The sequence below is a fragment of the Meles meles genome, chromosome 9, assembly GCF_922984935.1.
Source record: "Meles meles chromosome 9, mMelMel3.1 paternal haplotype, whole genome shotgun sequence".
NCBI classification, from domain to species: Eukaryota; Metazoa; Chordata; class Mammalia; order Carnivora; family Mustelidae; genus Meles; species Meles meles.
In genome coordinates, this window is record NC_060074.1 from 74,836,273 (window position 1) to 74,862,659 (window position 26,387).

General features: G+C 36.8%; 1 protein-coding gene across 1 annotated transcript in view; it reads right to left on the reverse strand.

Annotated features, from left to right (window-relative positions):
* TTN (titin) overlaps positions 1–26,387 on the reverse strand; it is a 274,251-nt gene that overhangs the window by 139,747 nt on the left and 108,117 nt on the right. Inside the window, 40 exon segments of the mRNA XM_046018787.1 lie at positions 167–244; positions 832–924; positions 1,579–1,653; positions 2,437–2,511; positions 4,006–4,368; positions 4,578–4,658; positions 4,868–4,951; positions 5,208–5,291; positions 5,767–5,844; positions 6,014–6,097; positions 6,309–6,464; positions 6,660–6,737; positions 7,722–7,814; positions 8,027–8,101; positions 8,301–8,378; positions 9,909–10,124; positions 10,416–10,496; positions 11,226–11,309; positions 11,538–11,621; positions 11,873–11,956; positions 12,115–12,192; positions 12,425–12,502; positions 12,691–12,771; positions 14,630–14,729; positions 15,137–15,252; positions 15,521–15,621; positions 15,763–15,856; positions 16,008–16,088; positions 16,311–16,394; positions 18,442–18,525; positions 18,905–18,988; positions 19,956–20,036; positions 20,272–20,358; positions 20,967–21,041; positions 21,207–21,284; positions 21,709–21,768; positions 22,203–22,607; positions 23,466–23,513; positions 24,196–24,198; positions 25,175–25,237. Coding sequence (XP_045874743.1) covers positions 167–244; positions 832–924; positions 1,579–1,653; positions 2,437–2,511; positions 4,006–4,368; positions 4,578–4,658; positions 4,868–4,951; positions 5,208–5,291; positions 5,767–5,844; positions 6,014–6,097; positions 6,309–6,464; positions 6,660–6,737; positions 7,722–7,814; positions 8,027–8,101; positions 8,301–8,378; positions 9,909–10,124; positions 10,416–10,496; positions 11,226–11,309; positions 11,538–11,621; positions 11,873–11,956; positions 12,115–12,192; positions 12,425–12,502; positions 12,691–12,771; positions 14,630–14,729; positions 15,137–15,252; positions 15,521–15,621; positions 15,763–15,856; positions 16,008–16,088; positions 16,311–16,394; positions 18,442–18,525; positions 18,905–18,988; positions 19,956–20,036; positions 20,272–20,358; positions 20,967–21,041; positions 21,207–21,284; positions 21,709–21,768; positions 22,203–22,607; positions 23,466–23,513; positions 24,196–24,198; positions 25,175–25,237 — 4,005 coding nt within the window.

Below are 26,387 nucleotides of genomic sequence, written 5' to 3' on the forward strand. Positions count from 1 at the left end.
GATTGAGCCCCGCATCGGGCTCTCTGCTCAGCGGGGAGCCCATTTCCCCCACCCTCTATCTCTGCCTGCCTCTCTGCCTACTTGCAATCTCTCTCTCTCTCTCTACGTCAAATAAAAATAAAAGAAATATTAAAAAAAAGACATTATTAATTGAGATTTGCTATACCTTTAGCTGGTGGTGCCTCCACTTTTTTAGGAACAGGAGTAGGAGCTTCAGGTACTGCTTTCTTAACCACTTCAGGCACTTCAAAGATATTATATGGACATTTTGAAAAAGGACATGCAATGAACAGAACAGCACCCACAGATGCAAAAAATAACACAAAACGTTGACTTATTTTAAAAGATATTAGCAACCTAAATGATAATAATACATTTGCAGCAGTGACTCTAAAAGTGGAAGGCTATTATTACTTCTTAATCCTATTAGCAAATATAGTATCAGTTATACAAAACTTGTCACAGTCTTCAGGAATGATAGGCTAAGAATTATTTTAAAAAGTAAACAACACAGAAATAGATTTCCCCCCACTTTAATACTGAATAAGAAATTAAAAACTAGAAACTAGTTTTTAATTAAAGTGTTATAATATAAGTGTTATAATAGGGTCTAGCTAGGAAAATCTCTAGTGCCAATAATACAAGAATTATATTAGAGATGCAGTAGAAAAGCTGGGTGGGGCCCTTCAGGTGCCATTACTTACTGATCATTAATTTGTCATTAGTAAGATGTAAGAAAAGTATACTGAGAAATATCAGACTTTGACTTATTCTGAGAAAGATTTGGACCACCATAGATTTTAAATGTCCAACTCCTAAAAGCAGCTGTACCTCTAGGTGGTGCCACTTCTTCAACTTCTTCTATGCTAGGTGGTTCTTCAGCGATCTCTTCTTCTGGAATAGGCTCTTCTGGCTCCTCATACACTTTAAAAAGATTATTATTTTATAAATTAGAATTCTTTTAAATATTAGACTAGGAGGATATATCTGAAAATGGAGGTTGTCTTAAATATAGGTAATTCATAGCTCAGCCTTTCTAATGCATGTGCAAGCTTCAAGTGAGCACTTGAAAACAATCTACTGAGTCCTCAAAATATCTTAGGCCCTTCCCAGAATTTCAGAATTAGAAAAGATGTCAGAGAATTTAGTTGAAATTATTATTATTATTTTTTTTAATGGAGGTGGACTTGTTGGAAGGCAAACATTCAGTTAGGGGTAGACATCACATTTTCTGTGTCAACTACTCAGACTTAACTGGAATTTCTTGGGTAGGTTTATCCCACTATTACCAACCAAGTCATTTGATGAAAAATTCCCCATGGCAAATGGAGTTTCCTTTCAAAGACTGTCATTAAAATGAAACAAACAAACAGACAGACAGACAAATTGGCTAAATATGTAAGAAAGTCAGTTGATTTTAATTTGCCTGCCCAGTTTCTATTAGGTAAATAATGATTTCTTTTAGAGTCTGAATGTCTTTATTTTCTGAAGTGAAATGTGCATTTGCCTCCTTCCAGGATTAGACAATGATAAGACAATAGTGACCTGGAAAATCTATTTTCTTAGAAAGTCATCTACCTTCAACCGGTGGAACTTCCTCTTCTTCAGGGAGAATGATTCGTCTTTCTTCTACTTTTTTAGGTACCTCAGGAACTTAAAAGATATTGATCGTTTTAGGCACTTAAAATGCAAGAACCAATGAAGAGTGCATAAAGACCAAGTTTCCCCCTTTTTCAACACAAGGGAGTAAATATCAAGATACACATACACAAGACGAAACATGGAGATTTCACAGAATCAATTAATGAAACAAAAATAAAGAGGTTTGTGATTTAAGGCTAAGAGCCCATTTAAAGAGATATTCTGCCTTTTACTGCTGGAGCCTCTAGTTTTGTGGGAAGAGCAAAGCGTACTTCAGGGCCTGGCTTCTTAATTACTTTGGGCTCTTTAAAAATGTATTAGTTGAGTGTTTTTATTTTTTAGACATAACATACATAAGGAATCAACATAAAACACACAAAGTGGAAAAACTGACACAGCACAAACATGGGTGCTTCAGAGTCACAAGTGGTGAATGGCAATGACAGACCATACAAGGCAGACAAACGTTTATGTTGAACAGCCGTGTGGACAGCATCACAGTTCAACATTGGGACAGCAAACACATCCTTTTTTGGGTGATATACCTTTGGCAGGAGGAGCCACTGCTTTCTTAAGACCAGGAGGAGGCACTTTCTTTTCTGGTTCAGGTTTCTTAAGCACCACAGGCACTTTAAAGATATTATTTTATTTTTTATAGTTTAAGTTGCACAAACATGGAGACATAGACATAGCAATAATACAAGTTATACTAACAAATACTGAAAGAGGACACTTTGACTCTCACAGGTGAGAGAAAGAAATGGCGGTGTCTAATTGGCTTGGGAATGGTAGTACCTTTGGCAGGAGGAGCCTCCTCTTTCTTAGGAATGACCACTTTCTTCTCTGGTACTTTCTTCTTAGCCTCAGGCACTTTAAAGACATCATTTCATGATAAGAATTTATTGTGAGGAATAAAAAAGAGAGAACACAAGAAGTTCACACACACACAGAAAGACCACATGCAAGAGTTGCTCAAGATAGAGACATAGGGCATGTCGGGAGCCCAGTGTTATGACAGAAATAGGTTTTATAGAGTGAGGAATCAGCAACCTACTTGAATATCAGAGGACAGATGCTGTCATTTCAGCCATTTCAATATCACCAGTAATTTATTAAATCATTATCTATAAAGTATTTCTGAATCCCTTAAGTCTAATAAAGGACTGATTGATTATATGACTATATTGATTATATGACTATTTAACCTGGTGGAGGCACTATGCTTATTATGTCATGACCTTTGGCAGAAAATACAGTTACAGATATGTAGATTTCATCCTATGCTATGAACTGATCTGCATCATTCATTCAGTGATAGAGTACTTCCACATACCTTACTTGATTTTATCCTCACAATAATATCTGAGCCCACAAGGACCGCTATTATTCTCCCCATTTTATAGGAGAGAAACCTGAGGCTCAGACTGGTTAAAAACTTGCTCAGAATGATATAGCAAGGAATAAAGCTAAGGCTAAAATCAAAATCTGCTGGGATGCCATTTATATGTATGTATCAGAAGGCATAAGCTATTACTCAGTGTTTTGATAAATACTCCAATCATTTTTTCTTTTCATCCTGGTGTTATAAAAGCACTTCATATAAATAGTTAAAGGATGAAATTTAGGCAAATTTATTCATTATATTTTTCAGGTATCTTTTTGTGTAGATAATTTAGCTTTGCAGAATAGCTATATGAAAATTATGAAGTTTACTAAAATGACAGGTCACTAGGTAGAATTCTGTGGCAATTTTGGGGACAATACTTCCTTTTATCTTTGTTCTTGAATACTGCTTTGCATCCAATGAAAAGTGGCTATCAGTGTTCCTGAACATTTTAAGAAAAATGTGACTGTTTTATAAATACAACTTTTCCTAAACCCCAGTTCCACCATAATTTTTCTGGTGAAGCTATGGAAGAAGAATGCATATTCACTTTGGGGAGGTATACCTTTGGGTGGTGGAGGTTCCACTTTTTTAGGAGCAGGAACAGGGACTTTCTTCTGAGGTACAGGTTTCTTTGGTACTTCAGGCACTTAAAAACATTCATTTTAAGACATTAAAAATCACATGCACAGTACTATACATATAACAAAAAGACAAGTGAAAATAAGACCACAAACAAATAAATAACAGTTCATATTATGAAATTTGAAGACACCCAAATCATTTTCAAGAGACAGACACATGTGACAGACACAATAATAAAGGCACATGTGTCTGGAATGCTTTCTCAGATTTAGTAGATAGACAACATAAAGAGTTAATTATTACATAGATAAAACTGGAGATGAATAAAAAAAAAGATGGAAAGGCAGATTTCAACACAAAAGAGACCTTGATAACTCCAAGAAGAGTTGCTATACCTCTTGCAGGTACTGGCACCTTAGGTTTAATTTCTGGAAGAACTTCCTCTTCTTCGGGTTCAACTTCTTCCTCAGGTATAAATTCTTCCTCCTCAGGAGGAACTTCTCCTTCCTCAGGAGGAACTTCTTCTTCCTCGGGAGCAACTTCTTCTTCCTCAGGAGGAACTTCTTCTTCCTCAGGAGCAACTTCTTCTTCCTCAGGAGGAACTTCTTCTTCCTCAGGGTAAACTTCTTCTTCCTCAGGAGGAACTTCTTCTTCCTCAGGGTAAACTTCCTCTTCAGGGAAAACTTCCTCTTCAAATGGAACTTCTTCTTCCCGAAGTAGAGCTACAGGAACTGGAACTGGCTCGTGTTTCTTTGGCACTTTAAAGATATTTATTCAATCGTACAAGTGTCACTTTTATGTACACTATTCATGACAATGGGACAACATGAAAAGCAAGTATTCTGTGATCATAGAGGCACCAACTGTCATCAGATTCAAGGTCATGAAGCATTAATTGTAATTAGCAAGGCTGAATAAGACCAGTTAGTTTTCCTTTTTGCCCTGGCTCTGTTAGAGATTAATGTACCTTTGGGTGGTGGAGCTTCCACTTTTTTGGGAATAGGTGTTGGCTTTTCCTCTGGGATGATCTTCTTGGGCACCTCTGGCACTTTAAAAATATTATTGGTCTTTAAATATGTGTTCTTTTATATGCCTTAGAGCAATATATATGAAAATAATCACTAAATATTTATTAAATCACTAAATAGTTATATATTAAGGCCAATTTTTAAACTTGTAATGTTATGGGGGATTTGCATGTGAATATGTATAAATGAAAGCCCCCCCCCCATGTACATGAATGATGAAATGATGTACCTTTTACAGGTGGAGCCTCTACCTTCTTAGGAACAGGAACTGGCACCTTCTTCTCAGGTACAGGCATCTTGGGCACTTCTGGCACTTTAAAGAAATTGTTTAGAAAAAAGGGTTATACAATATAAAATTTTGAGGTTAAGCATAGTCTCAAAAAGATGAAGATATAGTAATAAAACTATGACAAAGGTATTTCAAGAAGGTTTTTGTCTTTAAAATAAAATCTTTTTTTCCCCATAAAGCAGTATTAAAGAGTTGCATCCCCAAAGAGCATGGAATTGAACCAGTTAATTTTTACTTGTATGCAAATGTGAATTAAAAAAGTGTTGGCGAGTTCATGTACCTTTGGCAGGTGGAGCTTCCACCTTTTTAGGAACTGGTACTGGTACTTTCTCCTCTGGTACTGGCTTCTTGGGCACTTCAGGAACTTTAAAGATATCAAGTAGGATTAGTGTCAAATCTTCCACCCATTGATAAGAATCCAGCAATTTTAGGACTTTACTGAAGCATCATACAATTTTATCCTTTAAGAGTGATAAGAATAATAGCCACAAAACAAAGGCCAGGAGATGCACACAAATTTAAATAGAGAACACTGAGAAAACATAGACTGGTGATAGAGACAAGACACAATGCCTGGCAAATGGTGATTTTTGCCCACTTTGGGATTATAATAAGAATTTTAAGAACGTTCTCCTAAAGAGTAAGAGCCAAGCACTAAGAGTTAGCATGCTTTGATGGTAAAAATCAGAGATGAATACATGGTAAACTCTTCCTAGAACCAGTTGGTGGTCTTTGTTTTATTAATATTGGCATGGGGAAAGAATAGTTAGGGGTTGTCAAGTTCTACGACATGAGTAAATTATCACATTATTCCACTGATGGATTATAAAGAGATGTACCTTTAGCTGGTGGAGGCTTCTCTTTTTTAGGAATGGGCACAGGAACTTTCTCCTCTGGCTTCTTGGGAATCTCAGGCACTTTAAAGATATTGTTTATTGGTAAGTTCTAACTACTGGTAACAACACATCTGTATAAAGCACAATTAACATCTCTAACAACAGAGAGCAACACACAAGGTTGTGAACTCAGAAGATAGTGAATTATTTCTATGCAGGTTAAGGCCTACACTATGAAGGGTGATTATACCTTTTGCTGGTGGGGCTTCCTTCTTTTTGGGAACAGGAACAGGTTTCTTCTCTTCTGGTACAGGTTTCTTAGGTATTTCGGGCACTTTAAAGATATTAAGAATTTTGGAAATGTTGCATACAAGATAGAAAATGTGAAAGGCAACAGCAGAAATCATGTTTCAGCATCAAAAGTGTGTGTTTCTAAAATAAGCAGAATTGGCCATTGGTGCTAATAAACCCCAGAATCTGACTAAATTAGACACCCAGATTCTAAAGATGCCACTATGGATCTCTTTGTAGGAGATATAATCTACCTTTGACTGGTATCACTGGTATGACTTCTTCTTCAGTTATGAGTTCCTCTTCTTCATGAATGTACTCTTCTTCTTCTTCAAAATACTCCTCTACTTGAGTTACAACTTCCTCTTCAAAGACAATCTCTTCTTGCTCTTGTCTTTTTGGTACTGGCACTTTAAAGAGATTATCTTTAGGTTTGACATTTACGATGACTCAAAGAAATTAAGACACAGTAGGAACACAGCCATTTGTAACAGAAGAAAGAACAGGGTTTATCTTTCCCAGAGAAGAACTTCACACATAGAGCTGTACATGAATTTTACAGCAAAGACGACAAACAACACATTAAAAAGAGTGGTATTAGGTACCTCTAACAGGTGCTGTTACTTCTTTTTTAGGAACAAGTACTTTTTCTTCTGTGACAACTCTCTTGGGCTTCACAGGCACTTGAAATTTAAGTAAAAGGATATTTTATTGTCAGAAACAGGCCACCCAGGCAACGGTTGCTTTGTCACAGTTTGAGCAGACAGAATAATTTTGCAAATGCCTCTCATATGATAGATATACAACTGTTCATTCATAAAAAATTTTGTATGTTCTCTGAAAATGATTCTGAACCTCACTGGGATAAATATAAACAGATATACACAAGTAAGTTTGAAGTAGCAGAACCCAAACGTGAAATGATGCTTAGTGTTCAGGTATCTCTGCTTGTAGGAAATATCCTTTACTGAAAGCTAAATTTCCTTCTGGATAAGTATACTTTCTGAAAGGGCAGAGAAGTTACTTCATAGTTAGAAAAAAAAAAATGACAAGCCACTGAGTTAGGGTTCTTTTTTTTTTTTTTGTAACCTTCAAAATAACTTCAGAATGCATAAATAGTTGTTGAACTGGGGTCAACATTGTTATATCATTACATGATTTTAGATAAGTCAGGAATGTACCAAATGGTTACCAATTTTAAATCCAAGCATTCTATTTTATCTATATTGTAGCCACAGCTATTGTATAATAGGCTATGGATATATTTCAAAATAACTTTTTCTTTTGAAGGTAGCATTACCTTCTTATCCTATGTTGACAGATTTTTATGCCCAACAAATCCTAATGACTAACTCCAAAGATATATAACAATGAAACAAAGCAAACATAGCTACGTTAATTTTTTAAAAGAGGTATTGTAAAAGACCACGATTTTTTTTTTTTTTAAAGATTTTATTTATCTATTTGACAGATAGAAATCACAAGTAGGGAGAGAGGCAGGCAGAGACAGAGAGAAGAGGAAGCAGGCTCCCCGCCAAGCAGAGAGCCCGACGCGGGGCTCGATCCCAGGACCCTGGGCTCATGACCTGAGCGAAAGGCAGAGGCTTTAACCCACTGAGCCACCCAGGCGCCCCAAAGACCACGATTTTGGAAGGAAATGATTATACCTTTAACAGCTGGCTCAGCCACCTGTTCTTTTTCACGTTTGGTAATTGAAATGTGTATTTTTTCCTCAACAAGTTTCTTTGCTTCTTCAGGCACTTTAAAGATATTAATTATTGAAGAGCATTAAAACCAATCACACAACTACCATACACATAAAAATACACACAGAAAAAAACCCCCCACGAAATGTAAGAATCAGGACCACAATACATTCAGTAAAAATAAAAAACAGCAGACAAGGTAGAAAGACATGTTATAGAACATGAGTAACAAAGATGTTTCTCGTAGTTATCACTCTGCAATGTACCTTTGGGTGGTGGAGGTTTGAGTTTCTTGGTAATGGGCACTGGGACTTTTTCTTCAGGGACTACTTTCTTCAGCACTTTAAAATATCAAGATTAACAGATTTTAAAAACCTGAGCCAGATGTCTCAAGAGCCAGATGTAAGAAATATGATGTGCAACACAATATCCCCAAACACACACACAATTTGTTCGCTGCCACTTCAACATGTGTTTATAGTATGACAGACATGTAGGGACATGGGTCTCTCAGGACTCACAATGTCTTGCTCACTCTACCTTTAGTTGGTGGGGCCTTTGGCTTTGTGGGAACTGGTTCTTCTTGGACAGGCTTTACTGGGAGAGGCTTCTCCGGTTCTTTAAAAAAGTACATACAGGGTATATAATGTCAGACTTCGGAACATAATAACAAATTCTATTTCTTTATTTATCTTTTACCTACAGTGTAGCCATAGCCTCTAGAGGTGAGTGAGAATCACAGATCCAAGTAGAATAAGGTCTAAAAGCCCTAAACAAGCTGACAGTACCCTTTCCTACTGCCTTTTTGCTTCAATTAGGTCATTGTAATTCTCTCCTCCATATTAACAGTCTCATTTCACTTCAGGTAGAAAACATCATGGTTAAAACTTCTTTCTATATAATATTGAGTTTTATTTATTTATTTATTATGTTCAATTACCCAACATATAGTACATCATTAGGGGGTTTTTTGGTGGGGGTGGTCTTTCTTTCTTTATATATTATATTTATTTTTTAAAAGATTTTTATTTATTTATTTGACAGAGATAAAGAGCAAGCACAAGTAGGCTGAGCAGCAGGCAGAGGGAGAGGGAGAAGCAGGATCTCCACTGAGCAGAGTGCCCGACACAGGGCTCCATCCCAGGACCCTGGGATCACGACATGAGCCAAAGGCAGATGCTTAAGTGACTGAGACACCCAGGCACCCCATTTTTTCATTTTTTTTTATTATTGTGTTCAATTGGCCAGTATATAGTACGTCATTAGTTTTTGATGTGCTTTCAATGATTCATTATTGTGTATAACACCCAGTCCTCCATGCAATACATGCCCTCCTTAATACCTATCACCTGGTTGTCTCATTCCCCAACCCCCTCCCCTCTGAAACCCTCAGTTTGTTTCCTGGAGTCCAGAGTCTCTCATGATTTGTCTCCCTCTCTGATTTCTTCAGTTTTCCCTCCCTTACCCTACGGCCCTCTGTGTTATTCCTTGTAGGTAATATTGGTTTTTAATGCTACCTGTAAAAATCACATAGAATGTTCTCAAAGTGAAGCTATGAAATGTCAGAAACTGGCTAAGTGAAATAACATTGCTTAATTTCAAAATTCCAGTAGGAACTTATTGAGTAAAATAAAGGAATCGTGTGGAGCAAAATTGTACACCTACAAATTTGATTATCATTAGACAGAACACAACTGCTCGTGTTAGCCTTCGTGTTTGTCTTTACTTTGGAAGCAGTCTTTGTCAGGTTTTCAAGATGGGAACCCTGAGAGAGTGTATTTTTCTATCATGCTTGATAATAACAAACTTTAGAGTAAGAGACGTTCAGACATTCCATGTATTGGAATGATCACAGGCACTTGCAGAGAAACTCGTCACCCTCTTGAGAAAGAAGAGCAAACTTTGTGTCTGAGCAAAAATGAGGGAGGAAATAGATAATTCCCAAAGTCTAACAGTAAGTCTAATAATAACCTTAAGATTTATAGAGGTTTTTTTTTTTTTCTGGAAGTTATGTAAGAAAAAAAAATCTGAATTTGTCAAATGAAATAAAGTTCTTTGCAAATTTCTTTGGGCATCCAAATGTTTGTCCTGCTCTAAAGGAATCTGCATGTATGTAAGGTGATGTTCGGTTTGCAGTCTTGCTCATACCTGTGACATACTCTTCATGCTCTTTATGCTCTTCATAATGTTCAAACTCGCGTTCCTCATATTCTTCATATTGGTCATACTCTTCTGTTGGTTCATACTCCTCAAATTCTTTATAATCATACTCCTCATACTCGTCATACTCCTCTTCCCGTTCTACTGAAACAATTTCCTCTTCCCGGGTGTAAGACCATTCCTTCTCTTCAGTTACGGTTACTTCTAGAATAATATTGACAACAGGCAGCTTTTTACTTGAAGTTCATTTAGGGGTGATAGTGACCATGCACGTTGATTTCATTCTTATGTGATGGATTCATGCACTGGTTATGGGAGAACCTGAATGTCTTTTCCCGGTCAAGGTATTACAGAGTGTACATTTGATATTTATCATTTCAAATGTTAGATTTCCTGCCTTTAGCCAACAATAAGCCAATAAAGGGTAGGAAGTAGCAGGCAGAGGGCTATGTAGTTTCATGCTTCAGTGTAATACTTGGTGAAAGCAAAACATACCTTTCACGGGAGGAGCTTCTCTTTTTGGAACTTCGATGGATACCTTTTCTTCTTTAACAGCTCTTTTTCTGATTTCAGTGACTTTAAAAAGAGTAATTATTAAAAGTGAATTATGAGATCTTGAATATATACATGTTAAGAGATACTGTGTAGGAACAATCCACAGACAAAGACAACCATCACCATGCCCGTCATTCACACTTCTCATTTACGTGGCAAGAAAAAGCAACAGACTTGGAAATAAACACTGTCTAACATACAGAAGAATACTTCTTTCTAACCTGCTTAAGCCTTCAAAGCTATTGAATAAGTTTTTAGGAAGATCAAGTAGTATTTATAAGAGAGTTCAAAAAGACAACGAGACAATAGCAACAGAGACTATCAAACAAGCATTGGACAGAAACTTGAGTCCCATAAATAGTGTCTTCATCTGAATTCTCAAGTAGTTTCAAGAAGCTCCACTGGCACAATGTACAAAACTCAGTATTTAAAAAAAAATTAATTTTATAAAAGCTTGCCACACAAAACAATTCTTTGGGCAGATGAGTTTAGTATACAGACAATAACATATTAGAAAACAAGTACATTTTAAGGGAAAGTACACATTTGGGGGAGCTTCACAATTTTGTGGAAAAGAAAGAAGAGTACTTTCTGGTATCTGAAATGTTGAGCTTTGGATTGATATGAAATTGCACATGCATATGACTTATTTTAAAATGTATTTAAATTATTCTCTCCAAGGATGCCAATTCCACTAGACTAGTTTCAATACCTACATGCTCATTTTGATTTTTGAAAAAGTTAGTATACCTTTTGCTGGTGGTTCCTCCTCTCTCTTAGGTCTGAGTTTTGGAATTTTTTCTTCTGGAACAGCTCTCTTGGGTTCCTCGGGCACTTTAAAGACAGATTTCACTTTAAGGATTTACCCCTCACTCAGACCACAAAAGGCAGTCTTCTAATAGTAACCCAAACATAAAGGACTTGACATTTTCATTATTTAAAACATAAAAAAAAACCCAACTATAACAACGAAAACAACAACAACAAACACCCATAACCAGTGCATTTGGTAAAGAGAAGAGGGTAAGTAAAATAGTCTGTGTATTGAAAGGTCACATATACCTCTTGCTCTTGGAGGCTCCTCTTTTTTAGTTACAGCAACGTGTACTTTTTCTTCTTGGGTAATTTGCATGTGCCTCTCAGTCACTTGAAAGATAATTTTAGGATTAGGGAGTTAAGTTATTTAAAGCGTATTTGGGGGGGGGTGGTAATTGGCCAGAAAGTACTGTGATTTCAGACTACAGCAATTCACAAAATATACACAAATAAACTTCACAACAGTAATACTCCACCCATAGATAAGGCAGTAATACAACAATGGTGTGACCCAAGGACAGCAGTGAGAGAATGAAGGACAAGACCTGTTCCTGGTTTTTGTGTGGGAGGATTTCATTTACCTTTGGTGGGGGGAGGTTCTTCTTTCTTAGCCACTTTTAGAGCAACCCTTTTTTCTGGAACTGGCTTCTTTGGCTCTTCCGGCACTTAAAAGACATCAAGCAACACGGTCAAGCAAACAAGATGAAAAAACATGAAACACAGACACTATTTTCTTGTTAACGTTTTAAAAATTTGAAGAATGGACCACTTTAAGATGGAAAAAGATGGACATTGTTCAAGAATAAAGCAAAGGCCAGAATACCTGGTGGCACCTTTTCCTTTTTGGGAACTGCAGCAGGGACCTTCTTTTCTGGCACAGGTTTCTTAGGTGCTTCAGGAACTTTAGAAAGATTAAGTTGAAGAGTATTAGTTTGCATTACAGAAAAAGTGACATTTGGGGGCTTAGAATTCACCTTTTGCAAAGATCATACGTACACACAAACATTAATGACTCTGTTCAGCAAAAATATCTATACATCAGGGTTGACAAAACTCAGGCAGCATGCAAATGGAAGGCACTGATACAGCCACTGAGACAAAGGATACAGTGTTTCTTTGAGGGAGGACTGTACCTTTAGCTGGTGGGGGTGCCTCTACTTTAGCAGGAATTTTCGGTTTCAGTACCATCTTCTTCTCATGCTTCTCAACCACTTGAAAAGATGATAAAACACGTGTGTAGAAATGCCATAAAAATGTAAGCACTCTGTTTATTTAGCCACGATAGTTATCAAGATAGACAATACTCTATCAGACAATACAAGACTGACTGTAAGAGAAGATAAATAATGGGACGAGCCAAACACAAATAGGGCTAAAATTAATTCGAGGGTTGATATACCTTCTGCCGGTTCGGCTTCCACTCTCTTAGAGATAAAGTGCATCTTTTCTTCCACAACATATTCTTCGGGTTCTTCCATCACTTTAAAGACATCAGTTTTAAAGAAAAGTTGTAGTGTTTTTCATGTTTAATTTCAGCGGTGATTTATTACTTCAAAGAGTAATTACAATAATAAAAAGTTTAACACTTGCCAAATCCCCGACTGTTCCCATTTAAAACCTCCTCAAAGTGCATTTTAATTGAAGTGTATGCCTTAATAAAGAATTTGGGAAATAAGTTTCAGTAATTTAATTTTCAAGTGTATTGTAAAGAGAGTAATGCTTGTATTCACAGGAAGAAGAAGACAAGTACAAGACATAAAAACAGTCCTAGTGGCTCAATCAATAACAAGCATTTGAAGATAAGTTTCAAAAATAACAGAACACTCTAGATTTGAAGGCTTCGGGGCAGGAACATAAACTTGAGGAAACATAATGGATGATAAAAAAGAAAAGACCTGTATTACATGTGAAAAACCTACTGAGGACTTGGAAACAAGTTTTTTTTTTTGTTTTTTTTTTTCCTAGTTTTGTGGGGGCAAGTACAGAAGAAGAGGCAGGTGTCTTCATATGGTTTTTGAGCCTATATGTATAAAGTTAACTACAGAATAGGAAGATCTAATTGTAGACATATCTCTTTACACTAGAAGTAAACTTAACAGGCTACCCACCTTTTCCCTAGATCAAGACTTAATGAAAACAAAGAATATTATAGAATATCTCTCTTTTCAGGTATAAGACTGAAAGAGATTTATAACAGATACTGTTAAAAATTGAAATCAGATTCATGCAATGGGAACTTTTCTTGTGTACATGTTATGTTTGGTTTCCCAAGCATATCTAGAAGGGATGGGGCCCTTTTTGATCTATCAGATTCCTGACTTATGCCCAACACCTTGGCCCTTCCCAGGAAGTACAACAGAACCACTGGGCTTCCTCATGGAGTCGTGTCCCATCCTGCTCTATTCCAAGCTATCTCATTAAGACAGCACATCAGAATTTCACAAGGAGTTTTCTTCTACATGGAGAAGTGGGGCACATTTTATTAGTCAGAAATGCACTCAAGGGCATCTACATATAGAATTCTATTCTTTTTTTTTTTTTAGGAAGAGAATTAATTTGTTATAGAACTTACTGATTTTTCTTTGAAGCAGAACTACATTAGAACTTTCTTAGGAAAGTTCTTTCAGATAAATAGCTTTAGTCAGAGTGCTGGACTTTAGCGGTAAACCTAGTGGTATCTTAATTCATTGCAAAGGACTGAAATAAAGTTCATTGTTCAATCCTTAAGAAACTGTAGAAAACTAGCATTATAGGTTATAGGTATAGGAATGTCTAAACAACAAACTAATTTAATCAAAGATATTACATAATTGTTATTCCATACATGAAATAGAAGACCTATGTGTTCAGTGCTTCACTCTCAAATGGCCTTGACTTCTGGAATGTAATAAGGTAATACAATTTCTTCTTCATTTAAAAACTGTGAGCCAGGATGCATTAGTGAGTTGTGCTATAAAAACTGCTTTCTCTTACCCATGTTTTAGACATTAGACTACCAGGTGATGTTCATGCTGGCCCACCATGCTAAAACCAAGTGCTGTCTACTGAAAGGATAACTGTAGATGGAAACACCTGCACCATTAATTGCATGTAAATATAAGACCTCCCCCTCAATTCCCACCCACATGGCCAAGTAAGAGACGAAAGACAAGCTATACATTGGACTTTTACTCTAAGTAATGTTCCTGAATCTTGTGTTTTGATCAAAAGATACATCTAACGAGGCCCTTGGATATTCACTGAATTTGTGTCCACTTTCATCAATCTGATAAACAATCTGTGCAAGAAAACAGCTCATCAATACTCCAGATCATCTCTAGCTCATTGGCATTGTTTACCTTCATATTCTGTAACCTCCACTTCCTCTTCCTCTCTTTCCTCTTCTCTATAAACTGAAACGGATACTCTTTCCTCTTCTTCTGAATAACTCCACTCCTCCTCTGTGGATATTTTAAAAGATAGTATTTAATTTAAATTCAGGCCCCTGGAAACACTGGGAATAGCCATGTGTTCCCTACAGCTGGATAGTGGTTCTTATAACTGCTGAACAGGACTTCCTCATCACATGGAAGAGAGAGCTGATTTAAGATTAAGATAAGGGGACTATATAGCCCAAGACTGAGAAGAATATTCAAATCATGTCCAAATGTGGCCATGTTGACAATTATCACATTTTCAGCATCCCATTCACTGTCTTGAAATGATTTAAGACCATTGCAGACACAAAAGACTCAGTCTCAGAAGGCTACGGCCAGTAGACACTGATAAGGACAACTTACAAGGTTAACAGTCACATCTGGAAAGAAAGACTTCGAGGAAACACACACACCCATTTCTCCCCTCACTTCTGATTATATACCTTCATGTCGCATGATTTCCACTGTTTGAGGAACTGCAACAGATAATCTTTCTTCGGCAGCGAATCTTTTTTCTTCTACCACAGTTTTCTTAGAAACTTCAGCTTTAAAAAAGCATTAAGTTGAAGTGTAAAAGATCAAGAATCTTAAAAATCCTACTTACCTAAGAGTTTGGGGAAGAAATGCATGGTATGCCACTCTCACTAACAAAATGGGAAAACGAGTCACGCAACAAACATCATGAGGATACACATACATACACACACACACACCCTATCAGAAGAGAGAAGGAGGGTCACACAAGAAGACACCAGATAGAACAAGAACTACCAGGCAACAAGATTTTTGTCAGAGGTCTGAGAAAAATCCTACCTCGGGGAGGAGGAGGAGCTTTCTTAGCGACAGGAACTGGTACAGAAACTTTCTCTTCAGGGACAGGTTTCTTTCGTAGAACTGGCATTTAGAAACATGCACTTTTAGAACTTCAGAGTTATCTCACTGAAGCCCAACCCCAAACACAGATATACACCCACAATGTATGCATATCACAAAGCCATCAAAACCACCATTTGCCTTCTTACATGATATTACATAAAGATGGTTCTTGGAAAGACAGAGAGACAATACCTTTTGGTGGTGGAGCTTCTTCTTCTTTTTGAGGAACAGGTCTTCTTTCTTCAGGAACTTTCTTCTTTGGTATTTCTGGCACTTAAAGATAGCATTTGATTTTAAGATTCTCAGAAAGGCAAAATAAAAGAGCAACACAGAATCGGCATGCCCATTAAAGAAGGCATGCAATTAAAGAAGCTTGAAGGAGGTTATTTATGACAAGGTTATTTATGAAGATGGAATTAAGTACCTGCTGGTGGTGGAGATTCCTCTCTTTGAGTAACAATGGTTATTTTTTCTTCTGTGACAACCCTCTCCTGTACTTCAGGAACTTGAAAAGACATTAATTTTTAGAAATGACTGCATTTTCCAAAGTAGCTAATTTATAGCTATTTTTTAAGAAAGTAGGCAGGTGGACAGACACTTCTATTGAATTATTACTCATACCACAAAACACTCATTTTCAATTAAACTAACTCAACAGATAAACACAAAAATGTTTTGTACTCAAGATATAAAAAATAGGGCTTCTTTAGCAAGCAAGGCACTATACCTTTACCTGGTGGAGCTTCCTTTTTCTTTGCAACAGGAACAGGTATCTTTTCTTCAGGAACAGGTTTCTTTGGCACTTCTGGAACTTAGAGTTTTTAAAACAGAACATTAATTCAACATATGCCACTTTATGAATGGATATAGGCACATACACCAATCTTTAGTAGTTCATTAATGCTATAGAGTTTCTATGCATTGACAAAATAATGCAGAAAATTAAACTATGATGTTAAAAAGGTCACAATGTAATAAATGTCACGAATAATGTTACAGAGGCATTTAGGCAATTAAAAATGAGTCATATACACAAAAAGATATGTATAAAATTCATTTGTTATATATTGGTATGCTTTTGATAAAAACAAATTAGTCAGTGACTACACAAATGATATAGATTGTAGATATAGAATGTAGCAAAGTCTTATTAGGCTTTTTATCAAGAAATGGAATCCATAATAATAATGGATTTAATTTATCTAGGACTATTTTAGACTAAGACATAGTTAGAACATTTGTATCTATATGATACCATTTTGTTCCATTTCTCTTCTGATTTTGTTTGGTTTTGGTGCAACTATAGTTTATTTGCTACTCAGGAAACACTCATGATAGAGTAGGCTTCTCAATCTGATAGCCATGTGTCAGTGACTTTTGGGGAGTTCTTTATATGACATTTTGTGAGTATACATATATATGCTTTTCTCTAAGAGACTCCATTACTTTCAACAGGATCTCTGACCCAAAAAGGTTTACAATGACTTAGTTTCTCTATTCTAAGTGTTAATGATGTGGGATTTTTAAACTGGCAGATGCAATTTAACAGCACGCATTGCTGGCAATAATTGTTTCCATTTTAAATAAGATAGTTTTTGTGAACTCCTGCACCTCTATGCTTGCATTTGTAATATTCTAATGTAATTACACAGACATATACATTTGTGTCTGTATTTATTATCTATACACGGGTGTTTATACATATATATTTTTTACTATGTATATTTATTTTTACTGGTAGGTGAGACATGCCTCTGTATCTCCCTCAGCAGTGATCAAGGGCTTTGGTATTAGTACTGGTTTTCATAATATGACCTTTTAATGTATCTTATTTTCACATAACCATATTTTAATGACTGGATAATCAGAAATCATATTTTGATGATTAAATAATCAGGAATCATTTTTTTTTTAAAGTACGACCCAGAATTCTGAAAGTCAAGAATTTGAGAAAGAGAGAAACAGATTTGTTTTGGGAAGAAAATGGAAAATGGGAAGTCAGACACAATGGGAACACTATTTAAAATGTGTGATTTCAGTAAGCCTGGTTTTCCTAAATCGGATGATACTGAATTCTTACTGAATCTCTCTGTACAGACCAGACGTATGCAGTTTGTAGCTTCGCTGCATCCGTAAGATAGTGTCTCTAACATCACCAACCCCCCCCCAAAGAACAAACCAAATTCAAAAACCAAAATAAAGGAATTAGCACATTGAATCCAAACATACGCATATGAAAGGTCCCCTGACTAGTTAATCAGAGAACTGCAACGCTTACTGTAAATATTGACATTCAGTTAATGTCAGGAAACATGGTCAAAGTAAATGTCAAAAATCAATGTTTCCAACTAGTCTAGACTTGCTGCTCTTGACTTTTCATTAGAGTGGAGTTACCAGCAGCATTGTATACATCTTTATCTCGTTAACATTCAGTTCTGTCAGACACTTTCCAGTTGTGACTCTGTAACTCATCCTAATTCACGGAAGTGTTTTTTTATTAAGAAAAATCGCAAAGATGAGGGGTAAAAGAGTCTTTCTAGAAAGATGCCTGTAGAAGATGAGTTTCACAAAGATTTCTTCTTTCTCTATCAGAGGAAAGATAGTAAAAATTTAATATAGCATTTGGACATAGTTGCTTATTTTAAGAACACTTTCTGGTGGTGCCTTTGAAATTGTTCAGTGTCATAAATAATGTATGCCAAGAATATATAGCCTTGGAAGGTAACCAACAAATGAAAACACGAGGGGCATCTAAAAGACACAGAACAGTAAGTTAGCATAGTACACTATGAAGACCATATAAAGCAGAACACTGGCATTTGGGGCAAAGGGCTGCCCCCTGATCAGTTCTGGTGTACCTTTTGGGGGAGCGGCAGGTTCCTTTTTGGGTACAGGAACAGGTTTTTTCTCCTCAGGCACAGGTTTCTTGGGAACTTCAGGAACTTTAAAGATAACATTGTGAAAACAATGTTGAGAGTTCTAGTTTCCTTCTGAGCATTAAGATTACACTAAAGCATCAATCCTCAGTAAGAGCGTAAGAATTTAGGCAGTCATTAAACATGCTCTACTCGTGGCAGACCTCTATGCAAAATAAATCGATACCACAGAGACGCTACATACATTTCATGAAACCAACACCCAGTTAGTATGGTCTAAAGTTACTGATACTTGTACAACACAGTACCACAGCTAATGAGATCAACATACAGAGAAAACATCACAAATCATTTACAGATGCTATTTCGTTCATACATAGATCCCACAGAAAAAGATACAAAAAGATAGACACCAACAACTTTTTTTTCCAAAATATTATTCTACCTTTGGCTGGTGGAGGCTCCACCTTTTTAGGAATGGGAACGGCAACCTCTTCTTCTGGGACTCGTTTCTTAGGTGGCTCGGGGACTTTAAAAAAAATGCCATTTTTGAGAAATTGTGTGGTTTTACAACAAGGCAGGACAGCATTAAAATAAAGAGTAGACACATCTCATAATTTTATGCCAGATGAATGCAAGAAAACTCCATGTTGGAAGCAAGAGGCAAGGGAACCAGAGGAAAGACTAATTAGAAAAAGTTGTGGTTGTTATTGACCTTCAACTGCAGGAGCCTTCACTTGGCTAGGAACAGCTAGGAGCTGCCCTTCCTTAGAGGTGCCAGTGCCTGAGATGCCGGTTTTAGAAACTTTACATTTATAAAGCAAGTGCATTATAACAATTGCATTACATTATCTTAAATATTTTTTGTATCCTAAATGTTTAACAATTTGGGTGGGACATGTGGGGGAGGACGAGCTCTCATTTGTAGCAGCTGCAGATTTTCAATTTCTGGGGCGGGGTAAATACTCCCACCCTGGCTAACAAGGGAGACATCAGGGTCGTGGAGGTGGGAAGGACGCGCGGCAGCCCACCGCAATCTAGCACTTCCACCGCCTAGCCCCAGTGGATGTAAACAACAGAGAGAATAACAATATGCTGTACAAGTGGAAGTAAGCCGTCAAAACGGCTTATCATAGATTTCAATATAATTTGTTTAATTGTGAGTTTACAGAGCTCAACTTTTAATCACGGAGGTGTTGAACACTCGGTAGCAAAATTTCTGCAAATTCAACCATCAGCTCTGGTGAGTTGGCACAAGCTGGCTCCAGGATATCAAATTTCTACTCCCAAGTAGGTGGTCAACAGATTGTAAGGTCCCTGAAGCAGGGGCCAGAGCCTCCAATCATTGTTGTCTCGCCTCCCCTGGAATGTCCACTATACCTAGTGGCTGTAGTTCTGCTGACTGTGTGACCAAGACCATTCCATAGTATTAACATACCCAGAGGCTTACAATGGAACCTTTAAAAGATTTTAAATTTAGAAGGAATCACTGATACCTTTAGGTGGAGGCTCAATCTTTTTGGAAACAGCAACATGAATTTTCTCTTCAGTAACAGTTTTCTTCTGTACCTCGGGGACTTTAAAAAATGTACATCTGAATTACTGGCATGCCATATTAAGGGTGGCAATTATAGTTCACAAAGAATATTGAAATACAAACTAAAACAGAGACAAGTGTGCAATGAAAAAACGACAGAGAGCTACAAGGAGACAGAAACGCCTACATAATCGCAAATTAGGTCTGAAGAAGGGGGATCAAAATTCATCTAAAACCCTTCCATTCAAGCCCCCAAATTCAAATGTGCCTTATACCTGTGACTGACATCTCCTCCTCTGTGTGAGAGGCAAAGAACATCTTTTCTTCTGAAATAACCATCTTCTTTGTATGCACGGCTGGTACTTTAAAGAGAGTATTTCACATTTAGTATTTCTTTTTCTAGGACAAGATACCTGATCAAATACATATGTGTAAATTTGTACATTACATGTAACATACATTACATGTAAGTCTTTAGACACAGAATGAGTGGGTTAATATGAGTAGCCTCAGAATAAATTTAGTATTGACAAGAATACAAACCATGTTCTGATATATAGGGACACATGACCCATGCAGCTTTATCAAAGATTATTAAATGGGAATCAAATAGACACAACTTCTTCACACGTAATGTGGTGCTTTTCCAAATCCACTACGGTTTATTCATGTAAACAAGAGGATAGGGAATATTATATGCAATGGAATGCCTTGCATAGTAAAGTTAGAAGACTATTTATTAAACAGAATCTTCCTTTAATTAAAAAAAATGTAATTCTAAAGCAGAATTAGAAACAAGGGGAATGTTATTGTTTCCTTAAATTATACATATGTACAACTCAACATAAGATATATACTGTAGAAGAATGTATTTTGGTAGTTTCAGATTTGTGAACTCTTTAAATATGTACACATATAGACATAAATGAAAATGTTTAAGACTTGTAGCTGGAAAGACAAAGATGTATACCTTTCACTTCAATAACTTCTTCCTGCACTGGAATCCGAGGTTTTTGTGGAACAATCTTCTTTGAAACTTCGGGTACTTAAAAAATATGTACAAATATATTTGTATTGTGAAGAATATTGCTTTGCACAAAATTTAAAAATATCTTAGTTTAGATGATTACATAAATAACTAACATGGGAATATACATCAGTAAACAGATGACATGTGTACATGGTATTAGAAATGTTTAAATCATAATACCTTTGGTGACTTGAACTTTCTGTTCCTCCATTCTTCGAGAAGTCTTTTCAATTTTTTCAACTACTGGCTTCTTTACAACTGCAAGCATTTTAAAGAAATTGCAGTACTTTTAGAATTTCTATTCAAACTCTCTCTTTGTCCCTATGTATCTGTCTATGTATCTACAGAAATATATATGTCTACATGCATATATACATATATATACATATATAATTTTTAAGAAAGAAATGAGTCTGGTACTTCGAACTTTAAGTACAAATTTCTGTACTTGAAATATTTTGGTTGTTTTAAAAAATATTTATCATAACCATCTTTTTATCATCTTTTTAATTTTTGCATTAAGTACGTTAGATATTCTTAGGAAAAAAATTCATTGATGCAATAAAGCTTAGAGAAGAAGTTGTGCCTATTGGATTGGACTGGTGACTTATACATCTTTGCCAAACAAGCCATGACAATGATGTGGATGTTCTGATCTAGTTCAAGAATCCCGAATACAAACCTTTTGGAGGCGGGGCTTTCTTTTCAGGCACTTTGGCTGGAATTTTTCTCTCGTGTGATTCTTTAACAAAAACAGAGGAATAAAAAGGGATGCTTAAATAAGTTCTAGCAGACTGTATGAACTGCAAAGGAAATAAGAATATATATTTGCGGAAAGTATTGCGTTTGGGATCTGTATGGCTAACATGATCCCTGGCGCTGGATTTCGAAGCAGGATCGAGCAGAGAACAGAGGGGCGCGGAAGTAAGCCCTGAACTCCTGCATTAGACGACAACCCTCGGGGTTTCGTGATAGGGCAACATGATTTGACTTAACAATGTCAAAGCCTGAAAGTGACTGAAGAAATGCCAAGAGGAAGTTTCTAAAAAGGTCTAACTTTGAAAGATCGAAATGGTCATTTCACCGCTTTCCTGTCTATTGCAGCTCAGGTTCATAGCCCTGAAAATATCACACACTGAGGAAAAGAGAAAAGAAGTGACCCCGGTCGATACACACCTTCGTAAACCTCCTTTTGCACTTGGATCACTTCTCTCTCTTGGTAAGTTTCCTCCCAGTCTTCCTCCCCTTCGTCATAACCTTCTTCCCTTTCATAGTATTCCTGGCCTTCCTCGAAGTCTTCTTCCCATTCCTCGTGAACTTCTCTCTTTCCTTCTACCTTGGTCTCCTCATAGTCTTCCTCCGGTTCTTCATAGTAAGGTTCTTCATATGGCTCTGTGTATGGCTCCACTTCAAGTTCGTCATAAGGTTCTTCCAGAGATTCGATGAAAAGTTTCTTCTCCTCGTAGACAGCACGCTTCTTCTCATACACAGCTTCTTGTTCTTTGTGAACCTCTTTCTTTCTGGTTATGGTCGTTATTTTTACTTCTTCAGCCTTGGAGGATACATCAATAATTTCAGGAGCTGAAATAAACAAACAAATAAATAGACAATATTAGCGTACTAATTATATTCATACCGTTACTTCATAAACCAAAGTCTATGTTGTCAAACAGTATCAGTATCTCAGATCTCAGTCTGATGTCGATAATTTATTACATCTTCTGTCTACTGGTTCCGTTTACTTTTTTGTTGGCTATGGAACACAATAAAGAGTGTGGAGAGGCACTCACTCTTCATTTGGGGATTTTTCCAGTGTGAACACAATGGTATTCAGTAACTATCCAGTGGACACATCTGACACATCTTCCATTGTTCTATGGGAACTCCAGTTTAGAAAGCCCCTGGGGTCTCACAGGATTTTTTAACATTTGATCATTTAATGGAATTTACATGTAATGTTAACCTCTATTTAAGTTTCCAATTTCTCTTTCAGAAACATTTCTAATTTTAAAGCTACACTTTTGATAGTTGAATATGACTCTATCATCAGTTAAAAATAATACTCAAAATTGTGTAACCAAATCAATTAGTTGCTTTTATAATAACTTTTTAAAAAATTAACACTAACATTGTTTACATGATCCTTAGCACCCGTGTTAGCTGCAAATGAAGCCAAGAGGACAATGCCTCCCTTTCCATCCCTCACCCAGTGCTTTCTCTGTGTCCACGGCACTGAGGCTGCATAATCATCTGCCTGCACTTCCTTTCCAGGGACTAGAGAGATAGAACATAGTGATTTCTCGTGCTAATTCTCATATGGCTGAGGAGATGCCTTAACTTTACAATCAGCTAGAAGCCTTCTATTTGAAAATAAGAATACAAAGCAGTGATGCACATCTCAGAGATACAAAAAACATTTAACAATATCTTTTCATTTACCTTTAGCTGGAATCAAGGCAGTAGGAGGCGGGGGTTTCTTGTCAACCTCTGGGATTTTAAAAAATAGAATGTTTATTTTTAGATAATGCATGATTTAATGTTTACTAATCCTGTGCATCTTTGTCAGTCATTTGTACAATCTGTGACTACTGCTAACATACAAAATGCCTTTATAATTTCTAGATGTATCTCACCAGCATTGCGATGGAATGCCATATTAACAACAATGGGGAAAGGCTGAACTTTGATTCTAGCTTAGGTTGATTTAAAACATTTTCAATCAACATGAAACATTAAGAGACTATTCAGTAAGTCTAATGCTAGTCTAATGTTTGATTTTTTCAATGGTTAACTGTAAAGCTGAGGAAATACCCATGCTTTATGAGTGCTCTCTTCTGCCATAATGTTTCTGGGAGTGGTGTCCTGTGCTCCTGGATCCTCCTCCTTTCAGGAGGGATCTGATCTTAGTTAAGCATGTGAAACTATGCTTAAATTTAGTGATCTAATCTTCCTCTTAAAACTCTTCCAGGATCACTTGGGTGGCTCAACTGATTAAGTGACTGCCTTTGGCTTGGGTCATGATCCCAGGGTCCTGGGATTGAGTCCTACGTTTGGCTCCCTGCTCAGTGGGGAGCCTGCGTCTCCCCCTCCTACACCCCTGCTTGTGCTCTCTCTCTCTCTGTCAAATAAATAAATAAATAAATAAATAAATTCTTAAAAAAACAAAAACCCTCTTCCAGGATATAGTTTTAAAACTATATTTAAAATTATATTTAAAATGGGGGCGGGGGTGCCTGCGTGGTTCAGTAGGTTAAGCTTCTGCCTTTGGCTCAGGTGATGATGTCAGAGTCCTGGGATCGAGCCCCGCATCTGGCTCTCTGCTCAGTGGGGAGCCTGCTTCCCCCTCTCTCTCTGCCTACTCTGATCTCCCTGTCAAATAAATAAACAAAATCTTAAAAAAAAAAAAAAGGAAGTAATTGAACTAATCTTCCTTCAAACAAACTGGGGGTTGCTGGGGGGAGGTGGGATTGGGAGAGGGGGAGCGGGCTATGGACATTGGGGAGGGGAGGCGAACCATAAGAGACTATGGACTCTGAAAAAGAACCTGAGGGTTTTGAAGGGTCAGGGGTGGGAGGTTGGGGGAACAGGTGGTGGGTAATGGGGAGGGCACGTTTTGCATGGAGCACTGGGTGTTGTGCAAAAAGAATGAATACTGTTACGCTGAAAAAATAAATAAAATGGAAAAAAAAATAAACAAAAACAAACAAACAAACAAAAAAAAGCATTTTGTTTTTCTGCAGGGACTGACAGTTCAGGTGAGCCAGGAAGGGTTCAGAGTTGGGCTGGAGCAGCTACTGGAAATTAGCACTGGTCTTTGGCTGTCTATTGGTAGGACCGGATCAAGAGCAGCTGTGGGACAGGTAGGCAGTGCCCTCCAGAGATAACAAGAACACTCTGGTGTTACCACTGTGTGCCATGGGCAGACACAGGCACAGGAGGATGGGGAGAAAAAAAAAAGGAAAGAGTAGAAAGTTGATAAAGAGAAAGCAAGGGCTGAGTTCTAGAAGACAATGAGAGTGAATGAAGGCAGAGCCTCCGTTTTGGGAATTCAAACTCTTACTTTCCTCCACCCTCCACTATTTGGGGTTTAAAACTGTTAACTTGGAGAAAAGCTGTAAGACTCAATTTTCATTAATTAATGATAATACCTGTAGGTTCTTCTTTGGGCTTCACAATTTTTTTGGTATCTTTCTTCACAGCTTTTTTGGTTACTAAAAAATAAGATATCAGACATAAGCAAGTAAAATGCTTTCAGGAAACAAAGAGGTTTTATTGAAATACTTTATTTTTTCATATGTTTTGATGGTAGTGAGACTCTTGCCACCTAATTGCAAGATACCTGTTTCAGAAAGGTCTTGCGCTAGAATGCAGAACATGGTTTTTGGATGGAGATAGAACATGTAGGGTGATTCTACATCTTCACTGATTTTATGCCTGCCTACAGTTTTCAAAACACACAGAATGTGAACATAAGTGATACCATAAATAAAAAAGGTACATGTCTTTACTTTGTTTCACTTAGATAAGAACACTTCACTTAGATAAGAAATTTATCAGGATGAAGAATAACAAGTGAATTTGTAAAGTTAAAAGTCCTATCTATGATATTGTGGAAATTTTCTTTGTTGTTGCTGACATTATACCTTGATCATAGCCCCTACTTATAACTTGAGTTATGGCTCTTAATATTCATGAATAAATAACACTGTTATTAATTTTTAAAATATGATTTAATTTCCCAAGTTCCCCAGTGGGTAGTCAAACTTAGCCCTGTTGCCAGTGGTGCTCAAAGACTAAATCATTCATTAAGGTAAATTGTTACTCCTGACAACAAATATAAGTATAAATTTATGATTTTTTGATTCTTGTTCCTCTCTGCTATTAAAAGTAGATAAAAAAAGAAAAGAAATAAAAGTAGATGAAATATATGTAAGTCTTCATATAAATTATAAAAATGCTTTTATTTGTTATTGAGATGTATTAGTCACAATACTGGAAGGTTTTTTGTTTTTTTTTTCCCCCACTGAATTTTCCCCGAGGCTGGCTGAACACCAGCTCAAGCTCTTGATACCAGAGGTAGCAGATATTGGAGTACTAGCATGCCAAACCCTGGAAACCACTACAGAAAATATGACCATGGAAAAATCTGGCTTTGACATGCAGAATTTCTTCCTAAAGCAAGGAGAATTCTGACAGCAATTCTTAACTACCCAGAACTCTAGAAAGTCCCAGGTAGTCTGTTGATTAATTTAGTTGAGCAGCTTGGGGAACAAATAGTATAATCTGTCTATTGAAATATTTGAAAAGGGAAGTTGCTTGACACACTCAAGAGCTCCTTATTAGTGAACTTATTCCTTAGAT